The sequence below is a fragment of the Thunnus thynnus genome, chromosome 5 (genome assembly GCF_963924715.1).
Source record: "Thunnus thynnus chromosome 5, fThuThy2.1, whole genome shotgun sequence".
In the NCBI taxonomy this organism is placed as follows: domain Eukaryota; kingdom Metazoa; phylum Chordata; class Actinopteri; order Scombriformes; family Scombridae; genus Thunnus; species Thunnus thynnus.
Genome location: NC_089521.1, coordinates 33,008,322 through 33,030,963, shown reverse-complemented (window position 1 = coordinate 33,030,963; position 22,642 = coordinate 33,008,322). Strand labels below are relative to the sequence as shown.

Sequence of the window (22,642 nt, the reverse complement as noted above, 5' to 3'; positions counted from 1 at the left end):
ATTACTGGAATTTTATCATTTCTACAACAGTGATTCATTTCTCTGTTGTTCATCTAGAGTATTTCTGTAATCAATAGAAAGTTTGATTAAACTGAATATCAGGAGAACTCAGTAATTTTAAAACCTGGGGAGTCATTTCAGTTTCTGAGAACACCTCGGTAATTACAGTAACTAACAGGTTTACATTGTCCATTCGACAGCCAGACGATGCTGTAGATCTATAATCAAATGATAAAACATTGGAGCAGTGATCAGGTGTTTTCCTTCCAACTATCAATATGTAGAAATTATTAAGTAACACTTGAAACTGTTAATTAATTGTACATGAATTTTAAGTTTAAACTTTAGAGTTTAAACTGTTACTTAATCATGTCTACATATTGATAGCTGACTTCTACATATTTGACAGTGGAGATGCTGTGCGTCATTGTCGTCTCCTCAAAATAAGGCTGTAGTGAGTGAGGACGTCCCTTTAGGTTAATTAAATTCCTCCATCCTCGCTGGGAGGAGGTGAGACATGAGTGAAGGAAGCAAGGAGCCACATTAGCCAAATGAAAAGCAGCCAGTATCCTTTTAAAACTGCTCCTCTACTTTGAATGAATCAGCGCTTGATAAGCCCTCCCTCTTCTTCCTGCTTTCAAACACAAAAAGCTCTACTCTGTGCTCTTATTTCCTTGTTCCCTCCCCTTCAGATCTACAGTTTGAAGATGGGCGTAACCAACATGTAATGTAGCACAAGAGCTGTCAAACATGTTTTACTTCTCAGGAAGTGAAACTCAGACAGTCGTTGCCACTGAGAGCTGAAATGGCGCAGAAAGGAGATCAGCTCGACCAAGAAACCTTCTCTTGTTCCATCTGTCTGGATCTACTGAAGGATCCAGTGGCTATTCCCTGTGGACACAGCTACTGCATGAACTGTATTAAAAAACACTGGAATGAAGAGGATCAGAGGAAGATCTACAGCTGCCCTCAGTGCAGACAGACCTTCGCACCGAGGCCTGTCCTGGTGAAAAACACCATGTTAGCAGCTTTAGTGGAGCAGCTGAAGAAGACTGGACTCCAAGCTGCTCCTGCTGATCACTGCTATGCTGGACCTGAAGATGTGGCCTGTGATGTCTGCACTGGGAGGAAGCTGAAAGCCCTCAAGTCCTGTCTGGTTTGTCTGGCCTCTTACTGTGAGGAACACCTGCAGCCTCACTTTGAATCAGCTGCATTTAAAAAACATAAGCTGGTCGACCCCTCAGAGAAGCTCCAGGAGAACATCTGCTCTCGTCATAATGAGGTGATGAAGATGTTCTGCCGTACTGATCAGCAGAGTATCTGTTATCTCTGCTCTGTAGAGGAACATAAAGGCCACAACACAGTCTCAGCTGCAGCAGAAAGGACTGAGAGGCAGAGAGAGCTCGAGGTGAGTCGACAAAACATCCAGCAGAGAATCCAGGACAGAGAGAAAGATGTGAAGCTGCTTCAACAGAAGATGAAGGCCGTCAATCGCTCTACTGATAAAGCAGTGAAGGACAGTGAGAAGATCTTCACTGAGCTGATCTGTCTCATCCGGAAAAGAAGTTCTGATGTGAAGCAGCAGATCAGATCCCAGCAGGAAACTGAAGTGAGTCGAGTCAAAGAGCTTCAGGAGAAGCTGAAGCAGGAGATCACTGAGCTGAAGAGGAAAGACGCTGAACTGAAGCAGCTCTCACACACAGAGGATCACAACCAGTTTCTACACAACTACCCCTCACTGTCACAACTCAGTGCATCTACAGACTCATCCAGCATCAATATCCGTCCTCTGAGATACTTTGAGGATGTGACAGCAGCTGTGTCAGCGTTCAGAGTTAAACTACAGGACATCCTGAGGGAGAAAAGGACAACCATCTCACGGGCAGTGACTGAAGTGGACGTTTTACTGTCAGAAGCAGAACCCAAGACCAGAGCTGAGTTCTTAAAATATTCATGTGAAATCACACTGGATCCAAACACAGCATACACATATTTGTTATTATCTGAGGGGAACAGAAAAGCAACATACATGAGTCAACCACAGTCTTCTCGTCACCCAGACAGATTCACTAATTGGAGTCAGGTCCTGAGTAGAGAGAGTCTGACTGGACGTTGTTACTGGGAGGTGGAGTGGAGAGGGGGAGGAGTTCGTGTAGCAGTCGCATACAAGAATATCAGCAGAGCAGGAAACTCGAATGAATGTGGATTTGGATTTAATGACAAATCTTGGATGTTAGATTGTAACACTAACAGTTATACATTTTGGTTCAACAACATCAGAACTCCCGTCTCAGGTCCTGGTTCCTCCAGAGTAGGAGTGTACCTGGATCACAGAGCAGGTATTCTGTCCTTCTACAGCATCTCTGAAACCATGACTCTCCTCCACAGAGTCCAGAAAACATTCACTCAGCCTCTCTATGCTGGACTTCGTCCTTATTATTATGGAGTCACAGCTGAGTTGTGTAAACTCAAATAGACAGAAGTCATTTCAGACTTCGTGTCAGATTCTGTTGTAATTCTTCATGTTTTTGTCTCCATTGTTTCTGAGAGCTCGTTGCTGTGGTGTTTCTGAACTGCACAGACATCAGCTATCAATCAAACTGGGATTGTCAACACTTATTTTCTTTTCATTTGTTGTTCTGTTGATGTTTTGAGTTTCTTTAAATATCACTTTTTGCTGTGTGTTTTTATCCATGGAGGCTATCACTGCTAATGATGATGTTTTTAACCTTCACTGACGTTTCTTCAGATGAAAATGTGAACTTCTCTTTGTTCTAAATGTTAGTTTCATGTTTGTATTGATGTATTTGTGTGCTGTTGTTTCTCTTCCACCTCAGTGTCTTAAACAGAGAAAACAGCAGAACTTCCCTCATCATAGATATTTTGTTCTCATCACTTTGTAGATTCATAAACTGTAATTATCATGATAATAATCAACAAGCAGATCATTTATTATGTTCTTGTACATTGTGGGTTAAACTAACTGATTGTGTGGATGAAGTGAATCCGTACATGAAATCATTGAACAAGAGTCATTTAATAGACTTTACTGATCGGATGTGTGAACAATCTGAAGCTTTACATAATCAATAAAGTTATTATTTCAACAGTGAGCAAAGTGTTTTCTTCTGTCTTCATCTCAGGATCTCATTCAAAGCTTCTGGAGAAAATGTGAAACTAAAATGAGAGTTTATTTGAGGCAGTTTTCCTCCTGAAACACCACAAAGTACAGAGTTCATGTTCAGAGCAGACAAACGTTTGTCAGTCAGTCTCTGTACTTTCAGCTTTCTTCACTAAAACATTTTAATGCTTTCAACACATTATACTGTTGAATAGTCTAATCAATAACAATATATATATAAGAAACTGATCAAATGTGTTATGTGTAAGATATTGATCTGAAAAGTAACTAAAGCTGTCAAATAAATGTAGTGGAGTAGAAAGTGCAATATTTCCCTGAGAAATATAGTGGAGTGGAAGTATAAAGTAGCATCACATGGATATACTCAAGTAAAGTACAAGTACCTCAAAATTGTACTTAAGTACAGTACTTGTGTAAATGTACTTAGTTACTTTCCATCACTGCTTGTTAGTCAGGAGATTTAACACCGACTCTGCAGACTGTTGTAACTCCATCTCAAACTGAAAAGTGCTCCATCTAGTGGTTACTAGTTGTAGCAACAAGCAAACTGAAACAAGTCTGTATTTTGTTGTTGTTGTTACTTTCTTTTAGTCTTTTAGCCTTTATATTTATTATGATTAACTGATTCTTTCTGTGATTAAAAGAGATGACTGATGCAACATAAGTGGTGATGTTTAAATGCTAAAATATGTAAACACATAAATATCAGTCTTGGAAAGTAACTAAGTACATTTACGCAAGCACTGTGCTTCAGTATAATTTTGAAGTTCTTGTTATTTACTTGAGTATTTCCATTTAAGTTACTTTAGATTTCAGATTTGTGGCGAGGAGCCACATTAGCCAAATGAAAAGCAGCCAGTATCCCTTTAAAACTGCTCCTCTACCTGAAATGAATCAGCGCTTGATAAACCCTCCCTCCTCTTCTTGCTCTCAAACACAAAAAGCTCTACTCTGTACTCATATTTCCTTGTTCCCTCCCCTTCATATCTACAGTTTGCAGATGGGTGTAACCAACATGTAATGTAGCACAAGAGCTGTCAAACTTGAAGTGGAAGTGAGGAAGTGAAACTCAGGAAGTGAAACTCAGACAGTCGTTGCCACTGAGAGCTGAAATGGCGCAGAAAGGAGATCAGCTCGACCAAGAAACCTTCTCTTGTTCCATCTGTGTGGATCTACTGAAGGATCCGGTGGCTATTCCTTGTGGACACAGCTACTGCATGAACTGTATTAAAGGCTTCTGGGATGAAGAGGATCAGAGGAAGATCTACAGCTGCCCTCAGTGCAGACAAACCTTCACACAGAGGCCTGTCCTGGTGAAAAACACCATGTTAGCAGCTTTAGTGGAGCGGCTGAAGAAGACTGGACTCCAAGCTGCTCCTGCTGATCACTGCTATGCTGGACCTGAAGATGTGGCCTGTGATGTGTGCACTGGGAGGAAGCGGAAAGCCCTCACGTCCTGTCTGGTGTGTCTGGCCTCTTACTGTGAGGAACACCTGCAGCCTCACTTTGAATCAGCTACATTTAAAAAACACAAGCTGGTCAACCCCTCAGAGAAGCTCCAGGAGAACATCTGCTCTCGTCATAATGAGGTGATGAAGATGTTCTGCCGTACTGATCAGCAGAGTATTTGTTATCTCTGCTCTGTGGATGAACATAAAGGCCACGACACAGTCTCAGCTGCAGCAGAAAGGACTGAGAGGCAGAGAGAGCTCGAGGTGAGTCGACAAAACATCCAGCAGAGAATCCAGGACAGAGAGAAAGATGTGAAGCTGCTTCAACAGGAGATGGAGGCCGTCAATCGCTCTGCTAATAAAGCAGTGAAGGACAGTGAGAAGATCTTCACTGAGCTGATCTGTCTCATCCAGAAAAGAAGCTCTGATGTGAAGCAGCAGATCAGATCCCAGCAGGAAACTGAAGTGAGTCGAGTCAAAGAGCTTCAGGAGAAGCTGGAGCAGGAGATCACTGAGCTGAAGAGGAAAGATGCTGAACTGAAGCAGCTCTCACACACAGAGGATCACAACCAGTTTCTACACAACTACCCCTCACTGTCACAACTCAGTGCATCTACAGACTCATCCAGCATCAATATCCGTCCTCTGAGATACTTTGAGGATGTGACAGCAGCTGTGTCAGAGCTCAGAGTTAAACTACAGGACATCCTGAGGGAGAAAAGGACAACCATCTCACAGGCAGTGACTGAAGTGGACGTTTTACTGTCAGAAGCAGAACCCAAGACCAGAGCTGAGTTCTTAAAATATTCATGTGAAATCACACTGGATCCAAACACAATCAACACACGTCTGTTATTATCTGAGGGGAACAAAAAAGCAACATTCATGAGTCGACCACAGTCTTATTCTCGTCACCCAGACAGATTCACTAATTGGACTCAGGTCCTAAGTAGAGAGAGTCTGACTGGACGTTGTTACTGGGAGGTGGAGTGGAGAGGGGGAGGAGTTCGTGTAGCAGTCGCATACAAGAATATCAGCAGAGCAGGACACTCTCATGAATGTCGATTTGGATTTAATGACAAATCTTGGTCTTTAGATTGTAACACTAACAGTTATACATTGTGGTTCAACAGTATCTCAACTCCCGTCTCAGGTCCTGGTTCCTCCAGAGTAGGAGTGTACCTGGATCACAGAGCAGGTATTCTGTCCTTCTACAGCGTCTCTGAAACCATGACTCTCCTCCACAGAGTCCAGACCACATTCACTCAGCCTCTCTATGCTGGACTTTATCTGAATTATGGAAACACAGCTGAGTTGTGTAAAGTCAAATAGACAGAAGTCATTTCAGACTTCATGTGTCAGATTCTGTTGTAATTCTTCATGTTTTTGTCTCCATTGTTTCTGAGAGCTCGTTGCTGTGGTGTTTCTGAACTGCACAGAGATCAGCTGTCAATCAAACTGGGATTGTCAACACTTTTTTTCTTTTCATTTGTTGTTCTGTTGATGTTTTCAGTTTCTTTAAATATCACTTTTTGCTGTGTGTTTTTATCCATGGAGGCTATCACTGCTCATGATGATGTTTTTAACCTTCACTGACGTTTCTTCAGATGAAAATGTGAACTTCTCTTTGTTCTAAATGTTAGTTTCATGTTTGTATTGATGTATTTGTGTGCTGTTGTTTCTCTTCCACCTCAGTGTCTTAAACAGAGAAAACAGCAGAACTTCCCTCATAGATATTTTGTTCTCATCACTTTGTAGATTCATAAACTGTAATTATCATGATAATAATCAACGAGCAGATCATTTATTATGTTCTTGTACATTGTGGGTTAAACTAACTGATTGTGTGGATGAAGTGAATCCGTACATGAAATCATTGAACAAGAGTCATTTAACAGACTTTACTGATCAAATGTGTGAACAATCTGAAGCTTTACATAATCAATAAAGTTATTATTTCAACAGTGAGCAAAGTGTTTTCTTCTGTCTTCATCTCAGGATCTCATTCAAAGCTTGTGGAGAAAATGTGAAACTAAAATGAGAGTTTATTTGAGGCAGTTTTCCTCCTGAAACACCACAAAGTACAGAGTTCATGTTCAGAGCAGACAAACGTTTGTCAGTCAGTCTCTGTACTTTCAGCTTTCTTCACTAAAACATTTTAATGCTTTCAACACATTATACTGTTGAATAGTCTAATCAATAACAATATATATATAAGAAACTGATCAAATGTGTTATGTGTAAGATATTGATCTGAAAAGTAACTAAAGCTGTCAAATAAATGTAGTGGAGTAGAAAGTACAATATTTCCCTCAGAAATATAGTGGAGTGGAAGTATAAAGTAGCATCACATGGATATACTCAAGTAAAGTACAAGTACCTCAAAATTGTACTTAAGTACAGTACTTGTGTAAATGTACTTAGTTACTTTCCATCACTGCTTGTTAGTCAGGAGATTTAACACCGACTCTGCAGACTGTTGTAACTCCATCTCAAACTGAAAAGTGCTCCATCTAGTGGTTACTAGTTGTAGCAACAAGCAAACTGAAACAAGTCTGTATTTTGTTGTTGTTGTTACTTTCTTTTAGTCTTTTAGCCTTTATATTTATTATGATTAACTGATTCTTTCTGTGATTAAAAGAGATGACTGATGCAACATTAATGGTGCTGTTTAAATGCTAAAATATGTAAACACATAAAATATCAGTCTTGGAAAGTAACTAAGTACATTTACGCAAGCACTGTGCTTAAGTATAGTTTTGAAGTACTTGTACTTTACTTGAGTATTTCCATTTGATTCTACTCAAGATTTCATATTTGTGTATCAGAACTTTGTTTTTTTTTCTTTCCTCTCCCATTAATCATCTCATGACCCCTCAGATTTATCTGCTGACCCTTTGGAGGGGCCCGACCCCTAGATTGGGAACCACTGGACTAAATTAGCTAACTGTATATAAAGTAGTTAAAACTAGCTCCACCTCCAGCAGCTACAACAGTAACATGCTGCATAAGATTGCAGGAGTTTTACTTGTAATGGAGTATTTGTACATTGCTGCATTGGTACTTTTATTTAAGTAAAGGGTCTGAGTACTTCTTCCAGCACTGACAAATATACACACATAATAAACACACCAAGCCCCAGCCGCCTGAGATCCTGCTTTGTGGAGTTTAGTTTGCATGTTCTTCCTGTGTTTGCACAGGTTTCTGCCAGATGCTCTGGTTTCCTCTCATCATTAAAGACATGTATGTTAAGATAAAGTTAATACTCCTGACCAAGGCACTGGCAAAAGAAGTGTAGTTCAAATCAACTTTATTTATATAGCTCTTTACACACAACGCAGATGATCCAAAGTGCTTCACAGCACAAAGAGAGGAAGACAAAAACAAAAGAAAGAAAAAAAAAGATAAAATGATAATAACAGTAATAATAATACTAGTAAAAGCACATGTTAACACAGAGCCGAGATGAGTTCTTTATTCATTTATTTATTTATCTCTTTATTTATGGAAACCATCACTTACAGCATGTGACATTAAGACAAAAACAGAAAACACTTAATATCATAAATAATATCATAAAGAAATAAAGACAATTGGTTGATACATTCAAAATGGTAACAGGACATAGGTTGAAGGTAATAATAATACAAATAAATAAAATATAATATAAAATAATAACTTAACAGAAAAGGTAGGCTTCTGTAAAAAAAAAAAAAAAAACGTGGCGCATACTAACTGTGTGTGCACATTTCTTATTATTTATAAGTTGGATAGACTCAAGACACTTTCTAAATTCAATCATGAAAAGTTCAAACTGTGGGTGAGACCTCCAGAACTTATGGATATGAAATGTTCCCCGTGAACTTAATATACTGATATTCCGTTGAACTTTCAGTTTTTTGTTTTCATAGCTTAGTATTACATCCTTGGCTGTGAGTGATCCATCTTCACAACATACGATCTTTGGCGGTGACGTCTCGGCAGGATGGGGCGGGCAGAGCGGACTGGCGCCGGGAGATTCGAGCCCTTACCGCGGTACTGAGCGAGTTCAACGCTCCGGTGTGAAGTATCTCATTAACCCACCACGACGAAAACCCCGTGTGCTTTGATCCTTTACCGTGGAGCCATGTTGTCACCCCGTTTGTTCTTCCAGATTGGGACCGGCGGCTGTTAAACCTTCACTTCCACACAGGTAGGGGTTTGCTTTTGGCCGCGGTGCTGAGCTAACTCGGTTACGTTAGCTATGCGGGCTAACGAGCTAACCAAAACTGACTCCTTTTTAATGAGCGTTTAAAATTAAAAACACCATAGTTGATATCAACAGTTGCTATATGTGTCGACTTTAATAAAAGCCTAATTTAAGCCGTTAATCGCATGTAGGCAGCCTTGCAATTTCACATAATACTAGCTAATATTTTGTTCAACCGTACGTTGTTACCAGATCAGAGCAGAGAAAACATTTTATTTTTTTCCCCGTTATTCTATAATGTCAGCTACTTATTTTAAATCAAGAAATTGTTTCAAAAACAAGTTGACTGAATATAAGAAGCTGTTGTTGTTTATTTTATCTATTTTGCTGGAGGCCTCGATGACCTCGGTCTGTAGTTAAGCGTTAAGCCGGAGAACGCATCACCTGGCCCCGAAGAGCGCACCGGAACGTAGCCGTCACAGACAACAGATACGTTACTGAATAATAAACGTGATTTGCAGGACAATTGACAGTCGGAGACTATTCATGCTTCCCGGGCGACTTGTCAGCGCTAACACTGCCATTAGCTAGCTAGTTAGTTAGCACAGCATGCAGGTTGTGTAACTTCTGACTGTCTGCAGCCAGCTGCAGGTGAAAGGACGGATTCAATGGACGGTTTCATTCAAGTTTGTCTTATAACAACAGTCAGAAACCCAAATGAACATTGAAACATGTTTTTCTCGCTGTAATCATTCCTCCTGTTTATACTGACCATTAGAAGATCCCTTCATAATTTATTAACCTTTAAGTTTTAAGACCTTTTTGTTTAGCATTTGCGCCACCTTTTCATTAACCCCGGGAAATGCAATTTAATGTCTTCATAGGTAACATTTGAAACTGAAAGTAGAAACGTAAGTGTGGTGAGATGACAATAAAGGTCCCTGAGCCCTTGAAAACACTGTTCTAGGAAACACAAAGAGGGAATTTGATGTTAAAAAGACAGTAAATGTGTCAGATATCCACTTGATATGACTAACTCAGACTGATGAAGACTCATATAAGCTTCACATCAACTTTTAAATGCATTTTTGCTCTAAATACACTAAATTAAACCGGGGTAAAGTAGTCCTAGCTCTCCACTGCACTGAGGCTCCTGCAGCTTTGTATCATATACTATGCAGGTTAACTTTTCACTTTTGAAAAAGGAGGAGCAACTTTGTGTTTTTAAGATTAGTAAGTTAGGCTTCATCAATCCCAAAAGCAGACATTATCTGTCCTCCCTGCTGGTTGTGGTGCAAGGTCAGCTTGTGGAATATAGCCGGGCTGGTGTTTAACTGAAGGGTACTTCGTTTTGTGTGACACGTGCATCAGAGGAAAGCACAACATGAATAAAAATGAGAAAAACTCAATGTTTCGGTTGTGAACTAATACATACTCCAAGGAGACAATGTCCATGTTGTCTCATTTTTATTCAGGTTGAACTTTGTGTGGAATTTTCATTTCTGCTTAAAAATCTGGATTAAAGCAACTCTTTTATTAAAGCTAAAATATGTAATTATTCCGCATTAAATTGTCTAAAAACAACTAGTTTATTTGTTATATATGTTGTTGAGTTGTGTACTTACATTATCCCAAATGTTTCCAACAATGTTCAAGCCCAGAGAAATCTGTAATTTAATCAAAGTAACGGACCGTTTCATTTGGTCGCCTGTCAATGAAGTCATACCTCCTCTACCAAAGAGTAAACACACACAAGATGCATACGGCGGCGCTGTGTTTGTCCGCTACAATGGCGTCTACCAAAGAGTAACTGACACACATACAAGATAATACATCGGCGTCGTGGTTGTTCCACAGAATCTGTTTATAAAGTGACTTTTATTCAGTTTGAAGTCACATTTTCGTGATAAATTTGAGAGACCCCATAGCGGCTGAAATAACATATTGTGCGTTTAACAAGGTTTCACATTTAAAGTAATGTGCCAAATAAAAGTTTAAAATGCATTAAGAAAACATCAGATCACATAAACCTCCAAATACATAAACTACTATTAAGTAGTCCGGCACATGATCTCCAGTAAAATGGTCGTTTTTACACTTTGGTTTTTGTACAGAATAACAGACAAGATACAACATAGATACTGAGCTTTAGCGGTGCTGGTAGGTGGGTTTTGTTACCTTCAGATAGATACAGGCAGCTGTTTTCCAGTCTAAAGCGGATCTAACTGGCTGCAGCTCAGATATTAGAGTGTTATCAGTCTTGTCCTCTGTATTTCCCAAAACGTTGAACTTTTGCTTTAACCTGAAACCTTGCTGATGTGATGTGCTGACAGAGCATCGTCGGTAAGATTCAACAGTCTAAGCTTTGTTCTTTCCCGATGTGCAGATGGAGGCCATGGAGGTAGACTCCCCGATGGAGATACAGGGAGGAGGCAGCAGGCAGCCAGAGGTTGCCGCCGCCGCTGTTGCAGCTGCAGGCCAGGCTGAGGACGCCAACGCACCACACGTCATCTCAGACTCCGGCAGCAGCACCGAAGTGGACGAGGATGATGACGATGATGGCAATGAAGGAGGACAGGCGGCGGTTCGTGCGCCACCCTTCCTGCTTCCTGCCGCCTGGGCGTTCAGTCAGAGGGCGGTGGGCGGCAGCGCTGCAACCACACATTCAGCATCGCAGGGGGCGCCCATACGGAGGAGACTCAGGTACCCGGAATTAATGTTTGTCTCTTAGCAGGAGCTTTATTCTCTCAATGTTTAGTCTCTTTCTGAGATGTGAAACCTGTGTGTGTGTGTGTGTGTGTGTGTGTGTGTGTGTGTGTGTGTGTGCGCGCGCGTTGCTCCAGGCAGGGCCTCAGGGTGCACTACCCCAGTCAGACTGCAGCGCCCTCCAGAGGCTTCCCAGACTTCCTGCTCCGAGCGCCTGCTGCCAGCGTGGCCGAACCGGAGTCCGGCAGCACCACCGAGGTCAGCGAGTCTGACGAGGAGGAGGAAGAGGAGGGGGGCGACGAGGATGGCGCACCTGCCGCAGCAGCACCAGCTGAACCTACCCAACCCGCCCTTTCCGCTAGTCCTCGTCCCAACGCCTCCATCCAACAATCACAACCACAGGAAGCTGTTCCAACCAGTGAGTCCGACTAAAGTTCGCTTAATCTCGTCAGCTCTAAATGAGCATAACTAGTTTTAACGGAGCAGTTCAGACCCTGTGATCCTAAAAAAAACAGTTTTCATGGTCTAATAAGGGTTTAATATTTAAGCTCCAGCTACAGTTATATTTGATTTATGTTTTATTGTTGTATTCTGAGGATTAAGTGTGAATTTTCTGTGTGTTTTCAGACTCCAGTTCAGCTGCAGACAGTGAGAGGACAGAAGCTCAAATTCAGGACGTTCAGGTAACGTTCTGACTTTTTACAGCGCTCCATACAAACACCGTTGTGTATAGTCATACCTGGTATTTTAATGCAGAGAATAGTTTATTGTAACTGTAGTGAGAGCTGATGATGACCAAGAACGTTAGATTTAATGCACGTTTCCATCTACAACTCTTAAGTGAATATCAGGAGATAAACAGTCGGTGGCGCTAGTTCTCCAGTCGGTACCATTAAACCGTTGCAGAAGAAGACGACACAACGAGATGATGTTATTAAAGAGAGCGTCAGTCAAAGCTCAAATGATGGAAAATGTGATGGAAATATGACATTTCTGTTTGTTTCATGTATTAATTTGAGGAACGTCTCCTCATCGCTGCACACAGATCTGAGGTTTTTGTCTCTTTAGTGGAAGCATGAGCGACGTTTAAGTCACATGGTTGATGTACGTCATCATTTTATCATCTTTTTTTTGTGCGCAAATTGAAAATGTGAATAAAAACATGTTCTGGAAACGCACCGTATGGGGCGTTTAACTCTAATCATCTTCGCCTCTAGTCGGTCCCCGCGTCCTCCGCTTCAGTCCAGTCGTCACAAAACGAGGAGGGCGAAGGCGACACCTGCACCATCTGCTTCGAGGCGTGGACGACGGCGGGCGAACACCGGCTGGCCGCTCTGCGCTGCGGACACCTCTTCGGCTTCACCTGCATCCAGCGCTGGTTGAAAGCTCAGGGCCCGGCGGCTAAATGTCCACAGGTCAGTGAGGTCACTGCGTTTCAGTTTTTCACCCCCTTACGTCAGTCACCTTGTATCTGTGTTTCCTGACCTGCGGTTCGTTCTTTTCGTTCCTCTTTAGTGCAACAAGAAAGCGAAGCGTTCAGACATCGTTCTGCTGTACGCTCCGAAGCTGAGAGCGCTGGACAACACCGAGCAAGAGAGCCTGAAGAAGTGAGCGACGTTTTCTCTGCTTCACTGTCAACACACGTAATCTGTAGACGCCCGAGCTGATGAGTAGGGCTGCAACTAACAATTATTCATTATCGATTAACCCGACAATTTATAAAATGTCAGAAAATTGTGAAAAATGTATATAAAAGAGTCGAAGATGACGTCATTAAATGTCTTATTTTGTCTACCCAACAGTCCAAAATCCAAAAATACACTCAAACATTAAATCTTTACATCTGAGGAGCTGAAACTATACGAATATCTAAAGAAATCATAAGATATATACAATATATAATGACTAGTTGGTGATTACACTCTCTGTCAATCAACTAATCAATTAATCGTTGCAGCTGCAGTTGTGTTAACGATGTAACTGGTGGTGTGTTTTTAGGTCTCTGGAGCAGGAACAGTCTCTGAGGAGGAAGGCTGAACTGGAATCAGCTCAGTACAAACTGAAACTGCAGGTCGTCACCAACAAATATGGACAAGCACAACAAGAGCTTCAGGTATCCATGACAACGGATCAATTTCTGATTTCCTGGAACTTTTTTATTAAATTTGATATTTGGTTTCAGGATTATTTTCAGTTTCTAGTTGTAATTGAAGGGAATCTGAAGGCTAAAATGAAATTAAAATGCAGGGATGGAAAGGTCACTGCTCCTTTTGTCTTGTTAATACTTTAACATGTATAGAGGCCTAAACATGTCATATGTTGCACATTTAAATTTACCACCATATTAATATTTAATTGAACAAAACGTTCTTGTAAAAGTTGTTAATATTTTCAGGTCCCTTCAATTAATTTTTAATTACTTCTAATCACATCATTAACTTGTGTGTTTAAAATACAACATATTTTATTTTTACTATCATTGAATATGATATAAACGAGTATACATATATCTATATATATATATATATATATATATATATATATATATATATCTATCACAAGAGAATGTTTTGGAAAATAATTGAATCCTTTTACCTATTTATTTACCATTTAAAGACATAATTAAACCTAGTTATTAATTAGCAGATTTCATTATATGAAAGCTTTTTACCATTATTTGTATAATGATAATTAATTAATTAATTAAGTAAGTAATTGACAGCATTTAAATAAACAAAGTGCAAAACGCATTTTTTTTTGTTCCGTTTACTAATGCGTCCTTCTTTTCATATTCTGTCTCAGGTATTTATTTTAAAGAGCAACGACACCCTCAAATTCTGCATTAATTCATTAACTGATTATAAATGAAAAATGGCACATTTGAGACTCCGTAGATCGATGACGTCCAGTAGATGTCGGGGGGATGAATCTTTTCTTGTCTTCCTGGTTGTTTAGGAGCTGAGAGCTCTGATGGCCGGGAGAAGTTCAGCTCCCCTCTCTTCCTCCTCCTCCTCTTCTTCCTCCTCCTCCTCGTCCTCGCTGCTCTTCGGTCTGTCTCAGAGGTCGGACGGCTCCAAGACGGCACAGTACAGCTTCTCCAAGGCGGTGTTGTTGTCTCAGGCCGGAGGCTGCAGAGTTTTATCCTACTGTGAACCTCTGAGCTGCCTGCTGGCCTCGCAGCCTTCTCCTCACGCCACACTGGTGCCCGGTGAGACTCCGCCCCTTCCTCTCTTTTGACCTGTTAGCAGCGGGGTCGCAGGATGTCCAACGCTTTGATCCAGAGCAATACATGTCTTAAAACACTGCTGTGAAACTTACTAAGCATGCTAATGCTGTCCAGAGGATGAATCCTCTCTATTTTAGATGCTCTATGAGCTTTAGCGCCACCTGTGAAAAGGTCTACATGTAAGATTTTTCAGTTGCTGGAACTTTTCCAGGAACTCAGCAACCTTCAATCAGAGACCAGGGTCTGAACTGTAGTTACCGCTCCCCAAAAAGTCCCTGCCTGCTTGTAGCGCTCTGAAAACTGTTTCTCAGTCTGTAGATTACATTAATAAATTAATTAATAAGTTTACAGTAACGTAACAAATGTAGTCGTCACCAACTCGAGTACTTCACCTGGTTCCTTTTTTTAAATCACAACGTTACGATGGCAGAGGCTCAGTAGTCGATGACGATGGCATCGCCCATCGGCCCAACCCTCCTATAATCAATACTACAAAATGATTAATCAATCAGTGTTTCCCTGTTGAGCTGCAGGTGGAAGTATAGAAACAAAAAGAGGAACTTTGGCACTAAAAAGACTGTAACGTTGAAAGATATCTACTTGATTTGACTCATTTGGACGCTGAAGCTTCATATTAGCTTCAGATAAACTTTGAAATACATTTTTTGAACAGAAGGAGGACTGTGGATTTTGTCCTCCATCACTTCCATTGTAAGGTCATTATGAAGGGATCTTCTAATGGTCAGTATGAACAGAAGGAATGATTACAACAAGAAAAACAGGTTTCACTGATCATTTGGGCTTCAGAAATGGTGAATCCATCCTTTAAGGAGACTTTTAGGTTTTTCTTTTGCTAAAACAGGAAACTACAAAGTAAAATATGGCCTTGTTTAACATATTGAATGTCAAAATAAGTAACATAAATAGATTTTAACACCTTTCTGACTTCTGTTATCTCAGTATCTGATCAGCTGGATCTTTTAGAGTGCATCACTTTAACTGCAGGTGGACTTCCTGTATGCAGAAATTAATTTATCACTCGTCAGTGCTCTCTGATGGACAAACTGTGAAATCATGACACTTTGTCCAGATAATCCTAAATGTAGTTTCAATGTCTGTACTGAAATTTCTTGTTACTTTTGGCCGACATATATACTGATAAAATATATCTGCAGTAAGCTAATACGGAAGATTTGTTGGTCTTGGAATTACATTTATTCACGTATTTTATTTTGTACACCACAGCGTCTGCAGCTTTTCTTCCACTTGTTAAAATGTCGCGTCTCCTCCGTCAGGTTGCGGGGTGAAGAAGGTGAGCGTGGTGACCATGAAGGCCAGTCAGTACGTCCCCATCCACAGCAAACAGATCCGAGGTCTGTCCTTCAACAGACAGAACGACAGTCTGCTGCTGTCCGCCGCTCTGGACAACACCATCAAACTCACCAGGTACACACACACACACACACACACACACGTCCACCGAAACCCCCGACCTGACAGCACTCACTTTATTACAACTGTTGAAGAATATTTAGAGAAGAGAAGTAGTCATTTTTAGAGTGATAATAATAATAATAATAATAAGCTCAAAGTGCTTCACATCAATAAAGACATAAAATGAAGATTAAAACCTGTAAATGTACATAAGAGGGAAAATAAAACACTTTGATTTGATAAAATAGTGAAAATGGAATACATAACAAAATAAAATGATTAAATAATTGAATACTCTAACTAGTATTGCAATTTTATTCTTGTAGCATCACAATTTTTTTCTCAAGCTATTATGCCTTTAATCTGAAAATCTCTGTTTTTGTTCAATGTGACGCTAATATTACGGCGTACTTTATAATGAGTTAATACATGATTAAAATAAAAGACTATAACGTGTCATCCATCCAATCATATTCCATCTTACAGTACAGCTTTCTTTATTTTGAAGATATCACTTAAAAATGAAGCGAGTTCTCACCTGCAGCAGCAGCAGCAGACTTCCAAGGCTCAACTTTTGTCTCAAAGTAACGTGACGTCGTCCGGTTAGGTGCTGCGTGCGAGCTCACATTCCTGGTAGAGCAGAGTATTTCTGCTGTTTACCTCACAATCCATGTGTTATTAAACTGGACTTCCTGGATCGTATTTCATGTCTTACTTGAACAAACAAGCGTCACCATCGCAGCCTTGTTTTCAGTCTGAACGCCTGCGTAGACGCTCTAACTGAGCGCAGGAACAGAGGAGACCAACAGCTGCCCAATACATCGTTTAAATGCAAAAATTAATTGATCAGGCTTCATACTTTCCATAACCAGAGTCGCAGAAATGAAAAGAATGTGTTTGTTTATTAAGATCCCCGTTAACTACTTCATAGCAGCAGCTATTCTTCTTCAAGGAGACAAAAATACACATTCACACTACTGATCACAATACATCTAACATACAGCAGCCATAAGTATCATAATTTAACATAAAATGCCCATGGAACCCTTTCACACCATAAGAAAACTTATTAATTACCAAAGTTTCTCCTTAAGTAATGTTTCTTTAAAGACCATATATATTATTTTGTTGTTTCATATGATTTGGGAGTGAAATCCATTCTTGCATTGCTCTGTGTGTTACTGGACGGTGGGCTGAGGTGAAGTAAAACAACCTCCAGCTGCTGCCTTGTTAGGTAACAGTTTGTATCTGTACTAAAAGATCATTTTTTGTTTTTAAAAAAACAAACAAAAAAAATGAACGGAGTCTTTGTTGTTATGACTTTCTTAATGAAAACCATCAGTAAGTACAACAGTCTGTTTTTCTCTTCAAACCGAACCCAGCTGAAGGTGTGTGTGTGTGTGTGTGTGTGTGTGTGTGTGTGTGTGTGTGTGTGTCTGTGTCTGTGTCTGTGTCTGTGTCTGTGTCTGTGTCTGTGTGTGTGTGTGTGTGTGTGTGTGTGTGTGTGTGTGTGTGTGTGTGTGTGTCTGTGTGTGTGTGTGTGTGTGTGTGTGTGTGTGTGTGTTGCAGTCTGCTGACCAACACGGTGGTTCAGACCTATAACGCAGGTAAACCAGTGTGGAGCTGCTGCTGGTGTTTGGACAACAGTAACTACATCTACGCAGGTCTGAGCAACGGCTCGGTGCTCGTCTACGACACCAGAGACACCAGCACACACGTCCAGGAGCTGGAGCCGCTACGCTCCAGGTAACGCACACACACACACACACACACACGTGTTGCTTCGGATGAAGGTCATAATGCACACGGACAGCTGGCTTGTCTCTTGTCTTTCCTGAAAGCTACTAACTGGATCTCTGATGTTTCCAGATGTCCGGTGGCGTCTCTCTGCTACGTCCCGCGGGCGGCGTCCAGCTCCTTCCCCTGCGGCGGGCTGATCGCCGGCTCTCTGGAGGGCGGGTGTTTCTGGGAGCAGGTCAACGAGACCACCTACAGACCGCACGTCCTGCCGCTGGAGACCGCCGGCTGCACCGACATCCAGGTGGAGACGGAGAGCAGACACTGTCTGGTCACCTACAGGCCCGGTGAGACCCCGACCCCACTGATTCATGATGATCCTCACCTGTAGACCGCCGGACCAGGGAACATGTTCTTGTGCCTTGTCCTCGGTCTTTGTGAAATCTTTTTCTCAGAGGTTCCACCTTTTCTTTTTCCTCTCTCAGATTAGAGAGAGAAGAATTGTTTTTTTATGAGTTTTTCAGTCCTAATGTAGATTTGCATTTCAAAATAAAAGCACCGGGCATTGACGGGCATTTGCTACTCTGGTGTGAGGAGAGAATTTAAGACGCATCACTAAAAAAAAGCTTGAAGGTCGGATGAAAACAAAGGCGTTGTGTTAGTTTCTCATATATGAAGCGTTCTCGTCTCTCCCGCAGGACGCTCCAACCCGTCGCTGCGCTGCGTCCTGATGGCTCTGAACCGCACGCCGCAGCAGGACTCCAGCCAGCTGCCCAGCTGCTCCTGCTCGCCGGTGCAGACGTTCAGCGCCGGATCGTCCTGCAAACTGCTCACCAAAAACGCCGTCTTCAGGAGTCCAGACGGAGGCGGGACGCTGGTGTGCGCCGGAGACGAGGCGTCAAACTCCACCATGGTGCGTGTGTGTGTGTGTGTGTGTGTGTGTGTAACTAAAGATAGTAGATGGATTTAACGAGTTTGTCAGCAGTTTACTGATCTTAAGGAAAAAAACAAAGTAGGATATAATTTTATTATCTAAACATTTCATAACATTTTACTTAAGTTATTTCCGTTGTTTCTAATCTGCAGCCTCACCGCTAGATGCCACTAAAACCTTCACATTTAAGTATTTTATTTTATTTTTTGGTCATTTAAAAGAGTTTTATTTTAGTTCCATTTTGTTGATTAATGCTTGTTCTTTTCTCTTTTTTTGTTTGTTTTTGTGGTTTTTTTGTCCTTTTAATTAACATAAAGATGCCTGATAACTTTTTTACAATTAAATTGTTTATTTTGTTTTATTTTATTTTCATTTTAAACCTTAAAACTTATTGTAGTTATTTTTTATTTGGCTTTTTTTTGTCATTTTAAAGTGTTTACATTCATTTCATTTATTTTTTTTGTTTTATTTTACAGAGCTTAAAGTTGCCTTGTAACATTCTTACTCATCTTCCTCTTCTTTTTGTTTCTGTCTGATCTTCCTCTTCCTGCTCCTCTTCATCTGTTTTCATCCTCATCTTCTCCTCCTCTTTCTTTCCCTCCTCCCTTTCTCTTCCTTTTTTTTCTCCTCTTCATCTTTTGTGTGACTCCTCTCTTCCTCTCTCTACCATCTCTATTTGTCCTTCCTCACCCTCTCATTCCTCCTCCTCTTCCTCCTCCTCCTCCTCTTCCTCCTCTTCCTCCTCCTCAGGTGTGGGACGCTGGCAGCGGCTCTCTGCTCCAGAAGCTTCCTGCCGACCTCCCGGTGTTGGACATCAGCCCGTTCAAGGTGAACGGCGAGCACTTCCTGGCCTCGCTCACCGAGAAGATGCTGAAGCTCTACAGGTGGGAGTGAACGATGAAGACTCTCTCTCTGGGTCGTCGTGACGCGGACCGTGTGGAACTGTGGGAAATTAAATGCTGCTAAACTTTTATCTGTACGTTTACACACACGCAAAAAAATAAAACTCTGATTAGCGGGAGTGATCAGCTGGAGGAAACATCTCAAACATTGCGTTATTGATCTTAGTTTTTTCCCTTTTTTAAAAAAATCTGTGTTACTGCATCTGGTGACCTTTGACCTGCACAGTTTGAGGAGGCCAATTGAAATCTGAGTCAGGTTTGAACATCCTCCAATAAGAAGACAGATTGTAAGATGTAGTTCTGCTGCACTGAGCTCCCATTCAAAGTACCGTATTGGCCCTAATATAAGGACACCCTGATTTTAAGACCCCTCTTTTCCAACACCTGTATTTGGAAAAAGATACATCCGACTTTAGTCACACACACGCTGTCAGGCTCTTGGATGTGGACAAAATTATTTTCTCTGGCTTTGAGCGTTTTTCAGACTAACTGTTTGTCTTTTTGAGCTGCTCATCATCTGTGACAGTGGTCTGACAGTCCAGTCCTCGACATATATATATATATAATAAGATGATCACCACGCCTTCAAAACGTACTCTCCAGAATAAATTATCATCTTATATTCGGGCCAATATGGTAATCTGATTTTAAATACAGGAGGAAAAGATCAAATTACCAGTGAGTGTGTGAACCAGTCAGTCTGAAGTCTGGTTGTGTTCAGATCATCTTCTCAGCTGATGAAGGTGATTTTTTTCTCTCCTGTCGCTGGTTATCGAACGTCAGCTGCTGATTTTAGTCTGATGATAGTTTGAAGAGAACAGGACCAACATATTAGTGCTTTACGTGTTCACGCTCCTCAGCTATAAATTATGTATATTTAGAATATTTGTTGACAGTTTTTAGCCTGTATCCTCACTGTACAGGTTAAACATTTTACACATTGGTTCCCTTTAATTTCTGTACAGAATGAAAATCAGTTAGAAAACTCTTGAGACTTGTTTGATTTGTCTGATCCATCACAGTCTGCATTCATTTAGTAATTGTTACGACATTGTTTCATAGTAATGTGACTTTTAAACGCAGATTGATTTGAAATGTCTGCGCTGTATTGCTTCACAAGTAGATTTTTAACTCATCATAAATATATATCGGATCAAATGTGTTAGAGGTGTTTTCATGACATCATTGGTCCACCAGGGGGCGCTCATGGTGAGAAAATGTCCTGCTCACTACTGAAGCATTATTATATAAAAAAAAAGCTGTAATGTAATTTACAAAAAGCAATTTAAACCTGTTGTTCATGGTGATGGATTACATAACACAAACAAGTTTCTGCTAATATATTTTTATATTGTACAGAAATGAAGGGAAACCAACAGCTGTCTGGACAAAATCTGCATAAAACAGCATCAATCGTGAGTGGTTTGTAGTCCAAAGGACGTTTTCCCAGTTCCAGGACCACTGACACTGGTTTAACTACAGATGGTTGATGTTTCACAGCTCTTCTGATCATTTTCTAAATAATATCATCACTTTTTAGAGCCGCTTCAAGCAGAACACACCTGGATCTGTGCAGTCGAGTGAATTTAATTAAGTTGCATCGTGGGTAATGTAGGCACCAGGTTCTGACAAGGAGTAAAAAAGACAATATCTCTCGTTCTGCTGCATTAATCTTATTTTTAATCGTCTACTGAGATCAGAATGCAACACTAAGTTGGTGGACTTTTTTTTTTTTTTTTAAGCATTCAAAAACACGTCAAATTTAGACTCTTGGTTCTGAAAAACTTCCTTTTTTTTAATGCAGGAAACAAAAGTCCTTCTATGTTCATGATTTAAACGTTTGACTTTTAGCTCGTCAGTGCAGCTGCGTAACTGAAGTTTCAGACGTCAGAGCGGCCTTGAATCCACCAGGGTAGAAAATATATATTTTTGCAACAGAGTCGCTGCAAAAAACATGTTAATTTAACAGAGACAAAGATCACTGACGCACGTTTCAACACTGCAAGTTGATTTTCATCACATACGGAAATGAACTGAAGTCAGTGACTGTCTGAAAGATATGAAACCGGTCTAAAAAAACTGATGGTATGATTTGTAAAATGGTCAGCAGAGATGTAAAATGTGTATAATTTGTAGACACTGAGGTTAAACTATCTGTCGGATCCTTTTTAAAATAGTTTAGGACTTCAAGCTTTCCTCTAAAATGAGCTCAGCGGTCAGACCAGAAGGGAAAATTCAAATAAACAAAAGAGCAGATACACTAAAATACTCCCATTCATTTTCACACCCCTCCTTTTTAAGTATGTTAAATTCTGGTGTTTTTTTTTTTTTTTTAATGGTCAAACAGAAAAAGACGACACACAGTCCTTCACTGTGGTTTATGTCATCTGTCGCTCCCCTCTAAACCAGAGCATCAAGTGCCAAAGGACTCTGCCGTTGTAAATTGTTCTTGTCCTTGTTTTCTTTCTAAAGGAATTTGTATATATGTATATTTGCTACAACTTGTTTGTGTACGACTTCAAAGTTAATAAAAATTATGTTATTTTTTAAACAAAGTTGTAAGAGTTGACAGATTTTCTTTTTTTTAACTCACTTCATGGTTATAAGATTCAGGAGTTTTCTGGCTCTAATACACTGAAATCACAGAGGTCAGAGGTCATAAATATCTCTGATGGAGCGTAAACACACCTCTGGACAGGACAATTTACCGTATACCTACCTAAAAATATCCACAGATTCATATCGGTGCTCATCCTGCAGGGTTGGGCTGCAGCTGAATCATGTTTCTGTCATTAATGTTTAATCTGTGGTGATAACAGCACTCAGACTTTTATTCCCTGACTTCAGTCTTTAAGGCAGAGCCTCCTTCAGACAACAGAAGTATCGCTGAAGTCAGTGGTGGAACGTAACTTCAGTACATT

The 22,642-nt window shown here is 40.7% G+C and overlaps 3 protein-coding genes across 3 annotated transcripts; all 3 read left to right on the top strand.

Annotated features, from left to right (window-relative positions):
- Nucleotides 1-358: 358 nt before the first annotated feature.
- LOC137183643 (tripartite motif-containing protein 16-like) lies at nucleotides 359-3,123 on the top strand. Its single transcript, XM_067590837.1, has one exon. It carries the CDS (start codon nucleotides 806-808, stop codon nucleotides 2,474-2,476), a length of 1,671 nt encoding a protein of 556 aa, XP_067446938.1. The 5' UTR covers nucleotides 359-805; the 3' UTR covers nucleotides 2,477-3,123.
- A 938-nt stretch (nucleotides 3,124-4,061) lies between these two features.
- LOC137183644 (tripartite motif-containing protein 16-like) lies at nucleotides 4,062-6,497 on the top strand. The gene has a single exon (XM_067590838.1). The coding sequence runs from the start codon at nucleotides 4,255-4,257 to the stop codon at nucleotides 5,923-5,925; it is 1,671 nt and encodes a 556-aa protein (XP_067446939.1). The 5' UTR covers nucleotides 4,062-4,254; the 3' UTR covers nucleotides 5,926-6,497.
- Nucleotides 6,498-8,543: 2,046 nt separating this feature from the next.
- rfwd3 (ring finger and WD repeat domain 3) lies at nucleotides 8,544-22,276 on the top strand. The gene is made up of 13 exons (XM_067590835.1): nucleotides 8,544-8,785; nucleotides 11,169-11,485; nucleotides 11,626-11,906; nucleotides 12,116-12,171; nucleotides 12,706-12,903; nucleotides 13,004-13,095; nucleotides 13,487-13,601; nucleotides 14,444-14,696; nucleotides 16,010-16,160; nucleotides 17,718-17,894; nucleotides 18,018-18,232; nucleotides 18,584-18,798; nucleotides 19,570-22,276. The coding sequence occupies exons 2-13, from the start codon at nucleotides 11,169-11,171 to the stop codon at nucleotides 19,711-19,713; spliced, it is 2,214 nt and encodes a 737-aa protein (XP_067446936.1). The 5' UTR covers nucleotides 8,544-8,785; the 3' UTR covers nucleotides 19,714-22,276.
- Nucleotides 22,277-22,642: the final 366 nt, after the last annotated feature.